The sequence below is a fragment of the Cyprinus carpio genome, chromosome B4, assembly GCF_018340385.1.
Source record: "Cyprinus carpio isolate SPL01 chromosome B4, ASM1834038v1, whole genome shotgun sequence".
Classification (NCBI taxonomy): Eukaryota; Metazoa; Chordata; class Actinopteri; order Cypriniformes; family Cyprinidae; genus Cyprinus; species Cyprinus carpio.
Window position 1 is genome coordinate 29,392,483 of NC_056600.1, and position 17,313 is coordinate 29,409,795.

Genomic DNA, 17,313 nt, shown 5'->3' on the forward strand with positions numbered 1-17,313 from the left:
GAGCAATGCGAGAGCGCGCGGAGTGAATGTGCTGCACAAAGTCATTTTCAGATGCAATGAAAAAAAAAAACCCCGGATAGCCTAAATTAGGCCCAGACTCTGTTCCTAAGTATATAATAATTATAATTACTGTTAATCCACAGTAACAAATTTTAACTGATTAATCTCCTATTTTCGTTTGCTGCATGTTTTTTTTTTTTTTTTTAAACACGCTAAAAAATAAAGTTTGTGAGAGGAAAAAAAATATATAAGTCATGTATAAGTTGCATTGTATTACATTAAGAAATAATAACGGCTGGCCTAACAATGTTATAATGTGCCAACAGGATATTTTTAGTTCCCTTCACTTTACAACAAATCCTTTAAATTTAACAAATTTATCAGAGCAGAACAAGAATTAAAAATACATAAGTTTAATGGATAAATATAATTGCAGTATATAATAATATAGGCTTAGCTATAAACAAACAAAATAATAATAATAATTTAAAGCGAAACATAATGTAAGGTTGGGCTCTCTTGTTCTCTCACTCTGGAGAAATCCAAATGTTTCCATATTCGTGATGTTGCCCATTTGAAGCTTAACTATTATTCATGAGGTAAAATAGGCTTTGTAGTTCACGCGTGTTTCAGTATCGACAGAAAAAAAAATCATAATTAGCAATATGCCAAAGTGGACCGCTGCTTGCGCCTGATGGCACGGTCAAGGACTGTTTCCACTGAATATGTGCGCGTGAGGCACCAGCGCGATCAAACAGCTGAAACAGAAAATACTCAATTTTTGGTCACACAGTAAAGGCATAATTCAAAAATGCAAAGTGTTAGCAGTTTGAAAAATCAAGAATAATAACAGAGGTAATAATTATTATTGCTAAATGCTGGACCGTTCTCATTTTGCACTGCATATGAAACATGAAGATTTTTTTTTAAACCAAGAATGAACCGAAATGAAAACATTTAGCTTTTTATCTGTGTGTGTGTGTGTGTGTATATATGTATATAGATCCATATATATATATATATATATATATATATAGGCCTTATATTTAATAACTGTTTAATAACAATATCATGCATAAGATCCTTAGTGTAAAGGTCTTTCTTTTAATTTTTGATGAGTAGACTGTAGCCTAAGACTATCCTACATTTTGAAATTAACTCACTGTAAATTTTTTAATGGTTTTTAAAAATGTTACAATGTTATATCATAATGTTATTGTTGTTTTACTTCCTCCTTTTATCTCATTTTACAATTACATTCATTTCGCAATCCGTCACTTTGCGCCACCTGGCGGTAGTTTCGCGAATGATTTTTAACACACGACTGACTTGCAGTTAACGCCGCGGCCCTGAATCTTTACCCGAAACAGTCAGAGGAAAACCGCAGTGATTCATGAGCCTTTATTTACCCATCACTTTTGTGCTCTTGTAATAATTTTGGTAGGCCAGCCACTTCTGGGAAGGTTCACCACTGTTCCAAGTTTTCTCTATTTGTGGATAATGGCTCTGATCGTTGTTTGCTGGAGTCCCAAACCCTTAGAAATGGCTTTGTAACCCTTTCCAGACTGAATTTATTTAGATCGCGACATGATGTGTTACCCTTTAAACATGCTTCACTTTGTCAGACAGGTTCTATTTAAGTGATTTCTTGATTCAACAGGTCTGGCAGTAATGAGGCCTGAGTGTGGCTAGTGAAATTAAACTCAGCTTTCTAAAATAATGTGGTTAATCACAGTTCTTTCATGATTTAACAGGAGGGGCCAATTAATTTTTTATGTAGGGCCAGGCAGGTTTGGACAACTTTTTTCGCTTGAAGGGGTCATATGATGTAATTTCCAGTTTTCCTTTCTCTTTGGAATGTTACAAGCTCTTGGTGCATAAAGAAGATCTCTAAAGTTGCAAAGACTAAAGTCTCAAATCCAAAGAGATATTCTTTACAAAAGTTAAGAGTCAACCACACCCCAATAAAACAGCTCGTTCTAACAAGCCCCCACATCTCTACATCACTATGTGGGAAGATTTGCATAAGGCCGGCCAAATGTTCACTCAAAGAAAGAAGGTGTAACGTTTTTTCTCTCTGTTGCCGCCGCTGCCATGTTGTGGAGACGCTGTGTGTTTCGTTGTGAAAGCGAAACTACTTTGTTTGGCCTTCCAAAAAAGGACACACCTAGAAATCAGTGGTTAAGTTGTATTTCAACACTGTTCCAGAGCAGTCCAACCCAAATATTCAGATGTGTGCTGCGCATTTTATGGAAGATGAGGACTGCTTCCTGAACCAGTAGCCTGCAATGTGTCTGTGGCATAAAAAAGGGTGTTTCTATAAAGTTGGGCAGTTCAAACTTTGCAAGGACAGTCTGGCGCTTCTGACTCACAGTCTGTAAGTACGTTTTTTATTTTTAAACAATTTGCCAATTGGCATGAGTTTTGAGCAGTAGAGTAGGCTTGTTGTTTCTCAGATCACAAATGCAGACATGGTTTTATGTTTATGCAGCGTGATACACAACACAACATGCAAAAAGAGAGTTTAAGTCATTATAATCAGTAATTATGTTCCCACTGGATGCAACAAATGCCTCGTTTGTAATGGGTTTTATTGTTTTTGACTCGTCTAGGGATGTCCGGATCGCGAACAAATGTTTCTATTTAACCAGATCTTCTTAGTGAACCGGTCAAACCAGTTCACCAAATCGAACTGAATCATTTGAAACGGTTCGCATCTCCAGTACGCACTAATCCAGAAATTACTTAAGTTATTCAGTTTATAAACGTGCCTTACACTCCCTCTGATGCGAAATAAACCAATATCCCGAGTTATTCAGTTAAATTGACTGAACTGCTAAAAGAGAACCGATGATGGGATGTGCATGAGCAGAGCAGCTGGACTGAGTCTCGTGCTGCTACGAGACGGTATCACAGTATGTTAAGGGGCGTAACATTTCCGTCACACGCTTGAGGCATTCGGCCAATCGCAATGCACTGGATAGCTGGCCAATTAGAGCACACCTCGCTTTTCAGAACGATGAGCTTTGTGAAAAATTGACGCGTTTTAGAAAGGCGGGGCATAGAGGAGAAACAATAATGTACATTACTGGGAAAATAATGTTTTTTTTTTAAACCTTAAACCGCATAAAAATAAACACATTGCATTACACCAAATACACAAAATAATTTTCTTTTTAGCAGCATCATATGACCCCTTTAATAAATGAAATCATTATTTAAAAACTGCATTTTGTATTTACTTGCATTGTCTTTGTGTAATATTAAAATTTGTTTGCTGAATCTATTAGGTGTGACAAATATGCAAAAAAAAAACAGGAAGGGGGCAAAACCCTTTAGATGGGCTATAGATGGAAACATGAAAATTGGATCTTATAAATCATGTTTTTAGTCTTGTATGTTATAAAACTTGTAATGAATATAGGACTCTTTTCAGGCTGATTAAAAATCTTAACATTCTTTGTAAATTGACAGTTAATACAATTACCACTTTTAAAACTTTCCAGTGGAGTTTGACCCCTAAGAGTATTTTGCTATGTTTATTTTATAGGACAAGCTTTTACTATTATATTTGCAATGTTTCTTGCCTTTTTATAAGTAGTAAAACATACCAATATATTTTGTTCTAGGGACAAAAAAATATATGTTCTCTTGCAGCTAGTGTGATGGGTCAAAAGAGCTTTCATTCTGCGGGGGAGACATCCTCTCTTAATCTCCCTCCTTGCCATCTAAGCCCTTCAAGCAATGCATCTTGCTTAAATGGCAAGGCATACGCAGCAGCAGGTCAGGCTGTGGCTTTATCACAAAATAAATGCTTCAAGCATATCAGACTGATCTGCTAAGAGACCTGGATAGAGGCGAAGGCCTTTTTCCTGATCACGTAGCCGAGCTGCGCCGCACCACAGGCCTCTCTCCGGGCTACCAAGCAGGCCGCCTCTCCCAAGCGCAGGACTATGGTGGCCATGGTGGTGGCGGAGAGACATCTGTGGATGAACCTGGCAGACATCGGCAAGAAAGAAAAGGTTTTCTTCTTGATGCTCAGGTTTCGCCTTCTGAACTTTTCGGTATTTCCATTGAGACGGTGATCGAGAAGTTCGGGGAGACGAAGGCGCACTCCGCTGCTTTCAGATCCTTCGTTCCACGAAGGTCCAGGTCTGAGCCCGAACAACATAGGGGTACTGGCCTGTCTCGATCTGAGGATCAAAGACGGGCACAGAAGGCTAGTGTCGTGGCTCACGCTCCTCCCCCACCTGCGGGCAGGGTTAAGAGGAATGGTGGGTCATAAGGAGGTAAGCAGAACCTAAGGGATGTGATCCAGACGAGGCAGCATTCTCGTCTGAGTCAGAGTGATACTGAGGTATCTACTCGTTCCCTTTAGGGATTTTTAACTTCTGCTTTTATCCTCCCCTTCCTAATTCCCCTATAACCACCAGCTCTCCACCTGATCGAGGTTAGGTGGAAACCTCTAACGCATAACAGTCTCCTATGCTGGACCTATAATGTTTTGGCTGGTTCTATGTTCATAGCAACCACCTTACTGATGGTCCGGACTAAAAGGAGGCGCCCCTTGAGTGGGGCTCCAGCGCAGGAGGGTGGGAAATAACCCTTTCTGTATATACTTATGTGTAAATTGCTGGTGGTTATGTGTCTACTAATAAACTCTGTGAGTTTCCTTTGCAGTGCTCAGTTACAGTGTTTACTAAACACTCGTCAGCACCAGCCATCCGGCTTCATGTTCCGGTATTAGGCGGCTGAGATCACAGGTTTCTGCGGGAGCCTCCTTGATCATCAGGCCTGGCACAGCACTGCAGGGAATTTCATGGATGTCCGGCCAGGTCACCCTGAGGGGTCTCCTGGCCGCTTAGGTGCTGTCGCATCCAGCGGGAAGTGAAGGTGGCAGTTTACAGAAGTCTTCTTGTATATGCTGCCTCAGGTGATGCTCCCCTCGCTAGAGGTTTATAAAATTCGAGCTTGCCTCTCCCGTGCGGTTCAGCGCCTCTGCGATGCTTAGGAACCTTTAGTTACACACGCTATGCTCTGTGTACTTTCTGAAAACCACATGGTGGTCAGTGTGCACGTGAACACTTTGCGCACTTTCTAAAAAATCCACGTATTGGTAAGTGTGCACGCAAGACTCTGCGCACTTTCTGAAATCCTGTATGGTAAGGGTTACGCGCTTTGCCTCGTTCCCTTTCTTGAGATGATTAGACCTTGGTTCCTCTGGGCTCCATTCAGCCAGTGTATTTGTTTATACACTTCAAGCATCGCTTCCCTCAACATGAGGGGCTATTCGGGCGATTCTCGTGGTAGTTTAGCAGCGCTCCCCTTTTCCAAGAAGGGTCGCCTATGAGCGTGCTACTCTGGATTCAGAGTTCTCCTCTCATATGAGACTGAGTTCACTGTTTTTTCCCAGAGCGCTCCAGCATTATTTCCACAGATCGAGTTGATGACTCTCAAACATACTTTTTTGAGATGCACCATTCCATCTATGAGCTGCTCTATCAGAGTGCCACGAGAGCCCTTCCTTAGAACAGTATTTGAAAATCCATGATATGGTAAGTGTGCACGTGAAGTCTTTGCACACTTTCTGAAATCCACACTGTGGTAAGTTCGCACGCTAGTACTCTGCGTTCTTTCTAAAATCCTATATGGTGAGGGCTTCGCGCGCGGTTGCTTTGGCCCTTTCTTGAGCTGGTAAAAGCCCCGTTCATCTTGGGCGCCACTCCACCCATGTATCCTCGGATACCTATCTAAACAGGGTGTTGCTACTGGAGATCTGTTGAGACAGCTCCTTCAGCAAGCTTTTGCGGAAGCAAGCTGTAGCCCCTGTGTGACAGGCAAGACTTAGTATAAAATGCTAGGTTCCTAGCCGTATCCCTTTAAAGGAATCTTTCCTGATTCCAAGCCTTTAGCTCTACCACCGGGCCGAGGCCCTAACAATTAAGTTGGGTATGTAGATTAGGCATTTGGCCGTAAGGGGTATTGTCACAGACAGCCGTCTAAAACGTCCCGGGGGCAACTCCCATTGAAATGGTAGAGTTGGTACTGAGTGTTCGCCATGATTCTGGCCTGCACTCCCCTCAGCATGGCGGCGTGGGTATACTGTTCACCATAGCGACCCCTAGAGGACGCAGTTCGAAGTTCCCTTGAAAGGGAACATCTCAGGTTACGAATGTAACCATGGTTCCCTGAGTAGGGAACGAGACACTGCATCCTCTAGCTCCCTGCCATGCTTCAGACGCAAGCTTCAGACGAAGAAGTGAATGACGTGTTTTCCCGGTGCCTGTTTTATAGTCGCACCGGTAGTGACATCAGAGGCCGTCGCCGGCCAACTCGTTGGTGTTTTTTCATTTGTATGCTTCAGACACGGGTCACGACGAGGTGTTCCCCATAGCGACCCCTAGAGGACGCAGTGTCTCGTTCCCTACTCAGGGAACCATGGTTACATTCGTAACCTGAGACGTTTTATTTAATCCTGTGGTGTCTGATGCTGTCTTTAAACAGGAAAAATTGAACAAGATGAAAAACAGAGACAGCAAGAAGAGGAGAGAAGGCGTCTGGAACGTTTGGAACGTGAGCAAAGGATTCAACAGGAGCTGGACAGAGAGAGTGAACTGTCCAGACGCAAGCTTTCTCGAGCAACTGAGCGGCTTCGTGAAAAACAGAGCTTCAGAGGTCATGAGAAACATCATGAACGTACACAAGTTCTCCAACAGCAAATAGAAGATGATGCTGCTGCTATTGAATGGAATGAGGTATGACTTTAATTCAGATTGAGCAACATTACGCTATATACAGCATGCGATAAAGTTGTACTTTTTAGTGAGACACATTTTTGTATTTCACATGTATTTACGTAGGTTATTATTGTTGAAGAAAAATTCAAAGACCTTTTATTGAAGTACCAGATCGCAGAAGATAAAGAAATACAGCACTACCAGATCTGGAGCAGGATTAAGATACTCCTGAATGAACTTGCAGTTCAATATTGTAGAGAAAACAACCTTTCACTATGGTCTCAGTTTACCTTTGATCAAGCTGTAAGATATAACGAACTGTCTCTTACAGAGAAGCTCACAGTTCTTGAGGCATCTCTACAGTTCATTATGCACAGTAGCACTGAAGATGCTAAAGATGATGAAGATCAGCCGCTTGGTTGGGAGAAGAAGTACGACTTTTTCTTGGGTTTGGTTGAGCAGCTTCATGCCACAAGTCCAACTTTGGCGGAACACATTTTATTAAATGTGCTTGACACAATCTCAGAGCTTTCACCACAAAGTAGGGACATTTTGGGTCAGATGTTGTTCAACAGAATCTGGACACCTACAGAAATAATGCTCTTACTTTGCAGAAGTCCAGCTATCAATTGCCATCAACTCGATTCAGTTCTCCACACAGCACAAACCTACCACCTGGACTGCATCCTCGTTATCTCTGCTCTTATGAATGAAAACCCTTTAAACTTTCTTCTAGAACAAATAAAAAACGACAAGGAAAAAGATGCTGATACAATTGTGAAGGAACTTCATGAAGCAAACTGCCCAGAGAAAGTCTTGGTGCTGCTGAAGGATGTTCTTAGATACATGGAGTCGGAACTCCCAAAACTAGGAACCAAGGAACAAATTACTGAATTGAAAGGAAAGATAAGATCTCTTAATTTTACAAACCTAGATATCAACCTTTTGAAAGACGTATTAATTGGGATGTCAATAGCAGTGCAAGAGTGCTCAACAATCATCACAAAAGACGATATGAAAATTGAAGGCTATTTTCCGAGACTTACACAGCTAGCATCATTGCTTTTGCTTCTTCTGACAGAAAATAAAGGATGTCTCCTAGAGATTGGCACAGGTGAGGGCAAGTCCTGTATCTTAGCCATGTTTGCAACAATTCTGGCTATTCGTGGAACAAAAGTGGACATTGTGACAAGCTCTCCAGTTCTCGCCCTACGAGACCAAGAAGAGTGGAAGAAGTTTTTTGAAATGTTTGGTGTCACCTCATCTGTAGTACCCCCACGTAACTCAAGTGCCTATTCACCAGAGGAACAAGAGGAACGTCTTAAAGATGCTTACAGGCAGCAAATAGTATACGGCACAGTGGGAGCCTTTGCAGCAGACACACTTAAACAGGAATTTGAGAGGAGGGCTACTCGCGGTAAAAGGCAGTTTGAGCTTGTAATAGTGGATGAAGTGGACTATATGACCTTGGACAATGGAGTTCAAGTAACATTCTTGTCTCATGAATCTAGTGGATTTAGGCATGTGGAGCAAGTTCTTTCCAACATATGGACCATGATATCTAGTTGCCAACCAATTGAAATGCTTGAAACAGGAGAGGTAAAATGGGCCACAAGGATACAACACTTTCATAAAGCCACAACGGCAGCCATTATGGGACTAGAAACATCTGAGAACTTTTCTGCAAATGAGATCTTGTTGCCCGGAGTCACTTTGGGATTCTACACCCACGAAGATATTGAAATGATACATCAAGCTGAGAGTAAGAAAGAAAATGAAGGTGATGGGAATGAGGACAGAATGTCCACAGCACTGTCTGAAGTCATGAAAAAACTTGGAGTTTTACAACAGTACGATCTCTTGGGTATATTTGAGGAGGTCTTGGAAAACACTGTGGTTTTTAAGTGCTATTCTTTAGAGAACAAGAAAGCCAAATGTTTTGAAGCTCAGGAAAAACAAGGTGACCTTAAAGTTGAAATGCTACTGCTGGAAGGAGGACTGGCATGTGAAATTATGTCTGAGAAACTGCTCATTGATGCAACTGTAAGCACAATAAAGTCATCTATCAAGTTCTCAGATAACCTCCAGACAGCCAAACAATCCAACAACTTCATTATCATCCCTGTTTTCTTGAAAAGCTACGTTGAGAATCAGTTACCGGTGTTTGTCAAGAATGCACTAAAGGCTGTTGAGATGACGCGTGGCAGAGAATACATGATCGACACCTCGCCGGCTGCTGAAAGAGACATCGCCAACAGTCAAGACAGAGACAAGTATAATGCAGTAATTCCAGTTGACTTCAAAGCGAGCGGTGTGCTGGAGAAAAACAAGAAGTGGGGTAATGGTCTGCAACAATTTTTAGAGTTCAAGCACCAACTTGCAATTTCACCGTTATCCAATGTGACAAATTACTTGTCAAATTTCCATTATTTTAAAAGGTACCTCAGCGGGAGAGGTATATTTGGTGTTTCTGGTACATTAGGAGGTAAAGCAGATCAGGACTTTCTGGCAAAACACTATAAAGCAACAAGCTACATTGTACCTGCACATCGTCATAAAAGGGTGGTGGAGCTTCCAGTCATCCAGGTGAAAGGTGGAAATCACCAATGGATCCAGACTATTTGTGAAACTTCATGGAAAGTAGCAGAGAGAGGACAAGTTGTCTTGGTAATTTGCGAAGATGTTAAAACAGCAGATGAACTCAGATATAAAACACAACATAAAAGCAGATTTAAGGCAGAACAGATTACTCTGTATACAATCAGTGAGAAGCACAACATTGAAAGAGAGAAATTCTGTGCAGGCAGAATCATCATTGCTACAAATCTCGGAGGACGAGGGACAGACATAAAGGTTGATGAAAGTGTGAATAAGTGTGGTGGTCTTTTTGTTCTTCTTACTCATTTTCCACACAACCGAAGAGTTGAGAAACAAATATTTGGTCGTACGTCTCGAAAAGGCAATCCGGGGATGGTCCAGATGGTTTTGAACTGTGATCATCTCGCACCCGCTTACCAAGGTCAGTCTGTAGAAATCATGCGCCAGCTAAGAGAGGATTATGAAATTAAACGAATCCAAGACATGGAAAGTGATGAGCTGGTTGAGATAAACTTAAAGGAAAATCTGTTCTCCGGGTTTTGTAAATTGCTGAAAGACTTAGATGGGCATTACTCAGAGAAAGAAAAACTGGATCCCATGCAAATGCAGCTCAATGATATTCCTGATTGCTTTAAACATCATCAGCCTAAGTTTGATTATCAGCCTGCCATCAATGCTTTGAAAGAATCTTGGGCCTTGTGGTTAACCCTTCATGAGGATCACATCAATAGGCATGATGACTTCGGACAGCTTGAAGCAGACCTAATCAGGACAATAAATGAAACAAGTGGAAAGCTGCTGCGAGGGGAATGTGATAATTTCTATGATCACGTCAAACAGGCAATTGTTAGAACTGAACTACACTGCCGTGAAAAATCCAAAAATGATTATGGAGCTAAATCCTGTTGGCAAAAAGTTGCAAATGCTGACCCACACTACAGGGCTGTGGCACTGTATAACCAGGCGTACATCACTATTAACCTTGGTAAAGGTAACTATAAAGCAGATGCTATGAACATGCTGAAAGACGCAAAGAAATCCATTGACGTCTACATCTCAGATGTCTCAAACACAATGGTCTCATGTAACTTATCAGTCACTGGAAACAAAGATCAGAGCACAGAGAGCAACAACTTTCAGAGTCAAATGGAGGCCAGAATGAACATCTTTAAGTCTTGGATGACATACATTGATAATGCATTGATTAAACTTAAAGAGCTAGAAAAAGATGACAGTGATGCCATTACAGAGGACTGTTCAGTCTACATGCTGTCCGAAAAAAAGAACTTCATCATCACTAATGAGCTGAGATCCTTATACGACTATGGCCTCGGTGTTGTTTTTGAGGTGAAAAAGAAGCCCAAGTTTTGCATAGATGCTTTGATATGTCTCATACTCGGCGTGGTACAGGTTCTTGCTGGGTTCCTTGTTTGCGCGCTGACACTTGGAACAGCTACCCAGTTTGGATTGGGCCTGATTTCAGAAGGAGTGTCTGACATGTTCAGTGGAATAGAGGGGATGATAAAGGGTTCATTCGATTGGGCGTCATGGGCAATATCTAAGAGTATCAGCATTGGGCTTTCTTTGATAACGGCTGGCTTTAGCAACATCAAGAAAGCAGTTACCTCAGTGTTTAAAGTGACAAAAAGTCTCCTCAATGGAACAAAATCTTTTTCTTCTGTTGCATCTGAATTCATCAAATCAGGAAAGGCAATGTTTACTTCATTCAAAGGAGGCGTTCAGTCTGGTTTATCATCTGTCAGTAAAGAATCTTTTAAATCTGCGATGAAAAACATGACATCATCTACAGTGCTTAAACAGAACTTCAAATCTGCAACAAAATATGCAGTCCAGGAAATCGGAAAACAGTCTGTGCTCACTGCCATGAACTACGCAATGGATAAAGCACTTCAGGAAGTCTTTAAGAAGATTTTACAAAGCTGCTTTGAGAATGTTGTTACTTCATCGGTGAAGCAGAGCAGTAAACTCGATCAGGCTCTTGTGGAGTTTATCAGCTCAGGCATTCCGAAAGCTGCATTGAAAAAAGAGAATTTCAAGTTTGACCAGGCTTATGAGAAGCAAATAAAAAAAACAGTTGGTATGCTCTGTGAAGTGGTAATTCCTGACCTGATACTGGACTGTACCACAGCACAGGATGTTATCAGCAAACTCTCTGAGGTGTGTGAAAAAGCAGAAGAGCTTATGAATAAAGCCAAACTGTCAGGAGTGTACGAAATGACAAAGCTGGCTCTGAAAGTAGCTGAGTGCTCAGCAGGTCTTACTCAAATATTGGGTGCCATACCAACAGAAGAGATAATACAACAGAAATTTGTTCCTGAATTATTGGAGAACATCAGTGAGCTTCAGAATGAAATGACAAAATATGACCAAGATGGACAACACAATTTACATGATGTACAGCGCCTTAAAGGTGAACTTCTACAGACTATCGCCCAGAAGGTGTCTGACCAATTCATCAGTTCCTGCTCTGAACATATATCTTCTTTAATGACAAGCACATTTAAAAGTCATTTGAACAGTGCTGCAGGAAAGGCGCTGGACCACGTCATGCACAGACATAAAACTCAGCGCTTCTTTGATGACCAGAGGGAAAAACACAACAAGAGATCTGCGAGCCACAAGGAAGTGGAACAGCTGTCAGATGAGGACAAAACAGAGCTAAAGCAGTATACAGAAGATATGTGCAAAGCTGATCAGCCTACTACAGCCCTCGATGTGTACGTGCTCACAAAAAGCAACCTGCTCGGTGGAAAAGGAATTGAACTCACTGTCGTTGATGAAAATGGAAAACAGCTCACTGTGGAACGTTACTCAGGAACCAACAAATCAGCAGGCGATATAAAATTGAGATTAACCAAACCTGCAAAATCCATACATCCATCACAGTAAGTTTAATCATAAGAGCATTACATAGCTCACATATAATAAATACATTTCATTGTTAATGCTTACGAACTTTGAGTACTGAATGTAGTTACTTTTCATTTTAAAACAGAGCTGATACAGAGCTGTACAGTGGGCGTTTTGACATTGTACAGGATGATGACAGGATAGTCAGTGTTAACTCGGATCATCAGAATGCTCTTTATCATGCTGTAGCACAAGCAACTGGCAGCGAGACAAAGGACCTAAATGTGGAAGCTTTGATGCTACGTAAAAAAGTGAAAAATGAGGTGAGTAAACTTAGTTTATGGCTCTGATTTCTTCATGTAACCGTGTGCCCCTCCTGAGTGCCAGATTTTAGTTCTAGATCTACTCATATTTACTGATGTACTGAAATCACTGGATCAGGATTGGGAAAGGTCCACGAGCAGGGGCTCAAACCTGGGATGCCCATAGCACAACGGTGCTATATGTTGGCACAGTGCCCACGAGGCTATCAGTGCTGATGTGAATCTGATTTTTAACACCAGGTGTTCATCACTAATGCGCAATCATTACTTAATTAATCAGTTAATTATCTCATTCACTGCAGTTGCTTCGCTCTGTAGATTGGACCCATATAGACACTGAGTAGTGTTTATTGAACAGAGGAGTTTGCAGTGTATCACATCGTTACTTGAATCTCCAAGGGGATTAATTACTAACATACTAACATAGGGTGTCCTCTGGGTACTCTGGTTTCCTTCCCCAGTCTAAAGACATGCGATGCAGGTTGATCAGTGTCTCTAAATTATCCGTAGTGTGTAATGTATATGTGATTGTGCTCTGCACCCCACTTTGTAACCCAAGTGTCCTGGGATAGGTTCCAGGCTTCCTGCGAACCTGTGTAGAGTAAGTGGTACAGAAAATGGATGGATGAAAACTCAATTCCCGGCCAATCAGTGTACAGTGTTACTCAGTCTTCTGCACATGTGATGAGATGATCAGGATTATGTTTAATCTGTAATTTTCTCACTAGATCCAGACAAACCTTGAGTTGTACACACCCCTGCTTATTCTCCAGAGAGGATACGACTTCTGTCATAAAAACCCCTGTAAATACAGCATAACTGGAGGAAGTATAAAGAAGACCGACGTTGCTCTGCAGAAATACTTACAGAGTGTTAAATTCATCAGAAGTGGTGAACGAATCCTCATCAAAATGTACCATCTTGGATTTGTTGGTGAATATAAAAGGTAAAGAATCTGATTGCTGAAGGTGATTTCTGTTATTTAGACACAACACAACACCAGTGTGTATGGAGATCCACAAAAGAAAGAGGATTCACCTGATACGCCAAAAGATAATAATGATTTATGTATTTAAAAATAGTATGCATAACCAAGAGTGTCATGTGTCCATTTATTTGATTCCATACAGCAACAGAAGCTAGAGGAAGCTCACCTGTGCTCTAAATTAGCTAACTAGCTCAAATAAGCATATTTCATGCTCATTTAATTATTTTAAATTCTCATTCTCTCTGCGCAGTGTTGTAAGTGCTCGGAGGTCCAGTAAGAACACCACAGGGACACTTAACACAAGCCACATTCCACCGAAGGACTCCATCAGACTTGCTGCGTCTGTCATAGATAACCCAAACTCAGTGAGTGAGCTTAAAAATAAAAACCTGCCGCTTTATAAACTAATCAACAGCATAAAGACTGACAATAATGGATGGAACCTGATAGCCATGGAGGTTCTGGGACAAGATCACAGACGAGCTCTAACTACGGGCCCAAGCAGCCGCTCACAGACGGCCAGGTAACATTCACATCCATTGTGTTAATGGTTATGTGTGAAATTCTCATGCAAGTCAACTATACAGAATTCCAATTAACAGTACAGGAATTTGTAGTAATACTAAACACTGAACATTTACAGTTTTACAAATGTTAAGCAGCTGAGTGTTTATTTTATAAATCTGCTTTTAACATTTCTTCCTTTTTTCAGGAAACTTCTAGCAGACACCATAATTAGTGGAGACGTGGAGCTTCTGCTGAAACGCTGCATGATTCTACATCACCCGCTCACCTCACAAAAGCTGAGAGAAGCTCTAGGTAAGAAACTCATCCTGCGAAACACATGATCTACCCTCCAGCAGATACTGTGATTGTCAAGGTGTTTGTGGTAGACACGGTAATGCAGCAGCTACTGGAATATTTCGGTTGTTTCACCACATTACTTTTGATTATTTTAATAAAAAAAAAAAAAAACAATGACGGTAGCTCTGACTGCATAGAACAGCTTGTGCACAGCAGACACTCCACTGATAATAAACAGATTAAAATCTTGTGTAATCTGTTTTATGATGAAATGTGACAAATTAGAGAGATTAAAGAGTTTGAGCAATATACACAAGATATGAAATATAAGGCATGCGTGACAGAACTGATAGTCTAAGAGTAAAAGAGCTGCAGTGTTGCTGCACTAAATAATATGCTTGCGTGTAATTCCAGGTGAAGGCATTCCCTTTCAGTGCCACATTTTGTCCGATGAAGGTATCCAAGGCTACTACAAAGCAGGATACAGAAACCTGGTGTCAGAGTACAGCCGCATGGGAATCCTGGATCAGAACCTGTGTGAGCGTCTGGACGAGTGGGTGACTCAGGACCAGCACGAGGACACTAACACTGCAGAGTACAGCCAGGTTCTGCAGGGGTTAAAGTGTTAGTGAACAAGTTCTCTTCAGCGCCTTATGATAAATATGATGGTGATGAATACAATGACTACAGAAAGCAGAGATTTATTAATCTCTGAAATTGCATTCACGGCAAAAAAATAATAATAATAATAGCAAGGTAAAGATAAATTGTTTTGTTGGTAGATCAGTTTGGTCTTTTTAAGGTTTTTTTATTTGTTGTTGTTGTTTTTAAAAAGGACCATAAAATAAGCATTTAAAACTTAAAATCAGTAAAGGAATCTAGAAATACTGTGTTCTGTAGAAAAAAAATCTAGTTTTTTTTTTTTTAGTTAGTAAGGTTTGCATGATGATGTTCTGTGTGTGTTTGGGGTTTAAGCATTTAGAAAATCAGGGTTATTCCACAAATTGTGAATTTAAATCTGAACATAAGAATATTGTTTTGGGTTGTGGTTAAATTTCAAATGCATGCAACAGGAATATAAAAAAAAAAACAAATATCTACCCTCCATTAATTATCTGTAGTGAATAAAAAAAAGAAACATGCTTCAAGCTCCTCTCTGATTAAAAGTTATAAAAACACTGTGAAATCAATAAAAATGTGTACTGATTTTATAATCACATATCTCTTCATAATCCATTAAATGAATCTCCATTATATTTTTTGTTACTGATCTGCATGATTCTGGTGAATGGCTTTGTACTTGTAACTGATCGCATTTTCTGAAAATGTGCCAATAAAGTTAAATTTTATTTTTGTTTCTATTTCATTCTTAGATGAGATAATCACTCATTATCATATAATCAACAGGGAAAATGGGACCGAGATAAATGTTATTGTTATTGACTTTTAGATGTTTAAATGAAAAATCACTCTACAGTCAATGTGTATAAATGCTTGTTACAAATATAATAAAATGCTGAAAACTTGCATCATCAAAATGTTGGAGTTTTTGCTGATGTGAAAAAGTGATCCTGGAGCACACAGCATTTCCAGACGCATGTTACAAACTGTTCATACTGTAAAATAAACTGTCCTTCCAAAGTGTCGTACTAGACTCAGATCAGATATTGTGATTTGTGAAATATTTCATAATGCTCAGCGAGGCAGAGAAAGACATTTGTCTTCCTCCTAAAAGAGTAGAGGTGATCTCAGGGGCGTGTCCAGGATTTTATATTTGGGGTGGCAAAGAGGGGGCAAGAGCAGAATGAGGGGTGGCAAATATAGATCAGTTTTTGTACTCTCCATATACTCTATTCCCTAACACCTGCTCCTGGGGAGTAACTAGTTACATGTGATGGAATTACGTGATTTAATTACAAAATAAATGTAAGTGCAATCTGTTACAAATTACAGTTACTTGTGAAAATGTAAACAATTACAAAGGGGGTTACATTTGATTTTTTTTCCACATAAACATGCACATACAGATTTGGTTGATTTATTTCTTAATTACATTGATGGCTCTAAAATACGAGGCACCAATGTTTTAGGAGTTTAGTACACAGAATAAGATGCATGCTTGTTCAATAACCGTTTTATTTTCTATTTGGGTTTATGCATATGCTTTAAGATGAACAGTTTTTTCCTCCCGAAGGCATTGTTAGATGCCAGTGTTTCCTGTCATAGCTGTGAAAAGATTTGATTTTAAATACATTATCATAGCTATCAAACTATTTCTTGTTATGATCTCAAACCTGTATTTAACCAGAATGATCAGAATTTAATCAGAATCAGATTGATCTCAAAGTTAAAAAAAAGGTGCTAAAATCTGATTTTGGCTGTGGTTTAAAATTAAATGATTATAATCTTAATTTAAGTGATGAAGGCTTTTGAAAGTCTGCCAATAATCAGTGTTGAGTTCTACTGTAAGCTTAACCCTGCCTGCTTTAAATGATTCAAAATGATTAACAGTTGAAAATATTTTACATTTACATTACTTTAATAAAGCAATTGAAATAGTTACACTACTTATTACATTTTAAATAGGGTAACCTGTAAACTGTAACCTATTACCTTCCCAGCACTGTCTAACAGTAATCTTCTGCATATCAATGGTGAAAAGTGTCAAAGATTCATGTATTCACTTGCCGTTTCCACTCACTTATGTATATAAATATGTTATTTTCACCTTTATTTTTTTTTATTTATAATCAGACATTAGAAAATCACTATTATGACATTTTTAAAAATACTTTTTGTCAAAGTTCAGCACTGTTTTGTACTGAAGTATGAAGAGTTTAATTTTCTGCAAAATGTGAGTTGAGCTGTCCTTATTTTAATGCATTAACTGTCTATAACAGTAATGTCAAAGCATGAGTGATTTATGTAGCTATGGTTCCGTAATAATATTTTGAGCTTATTTAAAATTCTAAACAACAACAACAACAACAAA

The 17,313-nt window shown here is 39.8% G+C and overlaps 2 protein-coding genes across 2 annotated transcripts in view; both read left to right on the plus strand.

Annotated features, from left to right (window-relative positions):
• Nucleotides 1-9,588, plus strand: part of LOC122137236 — a 24,027-nt gene extending 14,439 nt beyond the window's left edge. Inside the window, exons 2-4 of the mRNA XM_042722995.1 lie at nucleotides 6,505-6,755; nucleotides 6,861-9,473; nucleotides 9,571-9,588. Coding sequence (XP_042578929.1) covers nucleotides 6,505-6,755; nucleotides 6,861-9,473; nucleotides 9,571-9,588 — 2,882 coding nt within the window. The remainder of the gene's footprint in view (nucleotides 1-6,504; nucleotides 6,756-6,860; nucleotides 9,474-9,570) is intronic.
• Nucleotides 9,451-15,410, plus strand: LOC122137151. Its single transcript, XM_042722820.1, has 6 exons — nucleotides 9,451-12,241; nucleotides 12,352-12,529; nucleotides 13,258-13,475; nucleotides 13,768-14,040; nucleotides 14,230-14,336; nucleotides 14,736-15,410. Exons 1-6 carry the CDS (start codon nucleotides 9,708-9,710, stop codon nucleotides 14,948-14,950), a joined length of 3,525 nt encoding a protein of 1,174 aa, XP_042578754.1. The 5' UTR covers nucleotides 9,451-9,707; the 3' UTR covers nucleotides 14,951-15,410.
• Nucleotides 15,411-17,313: the final 1,903 nt, after the last annotated feature.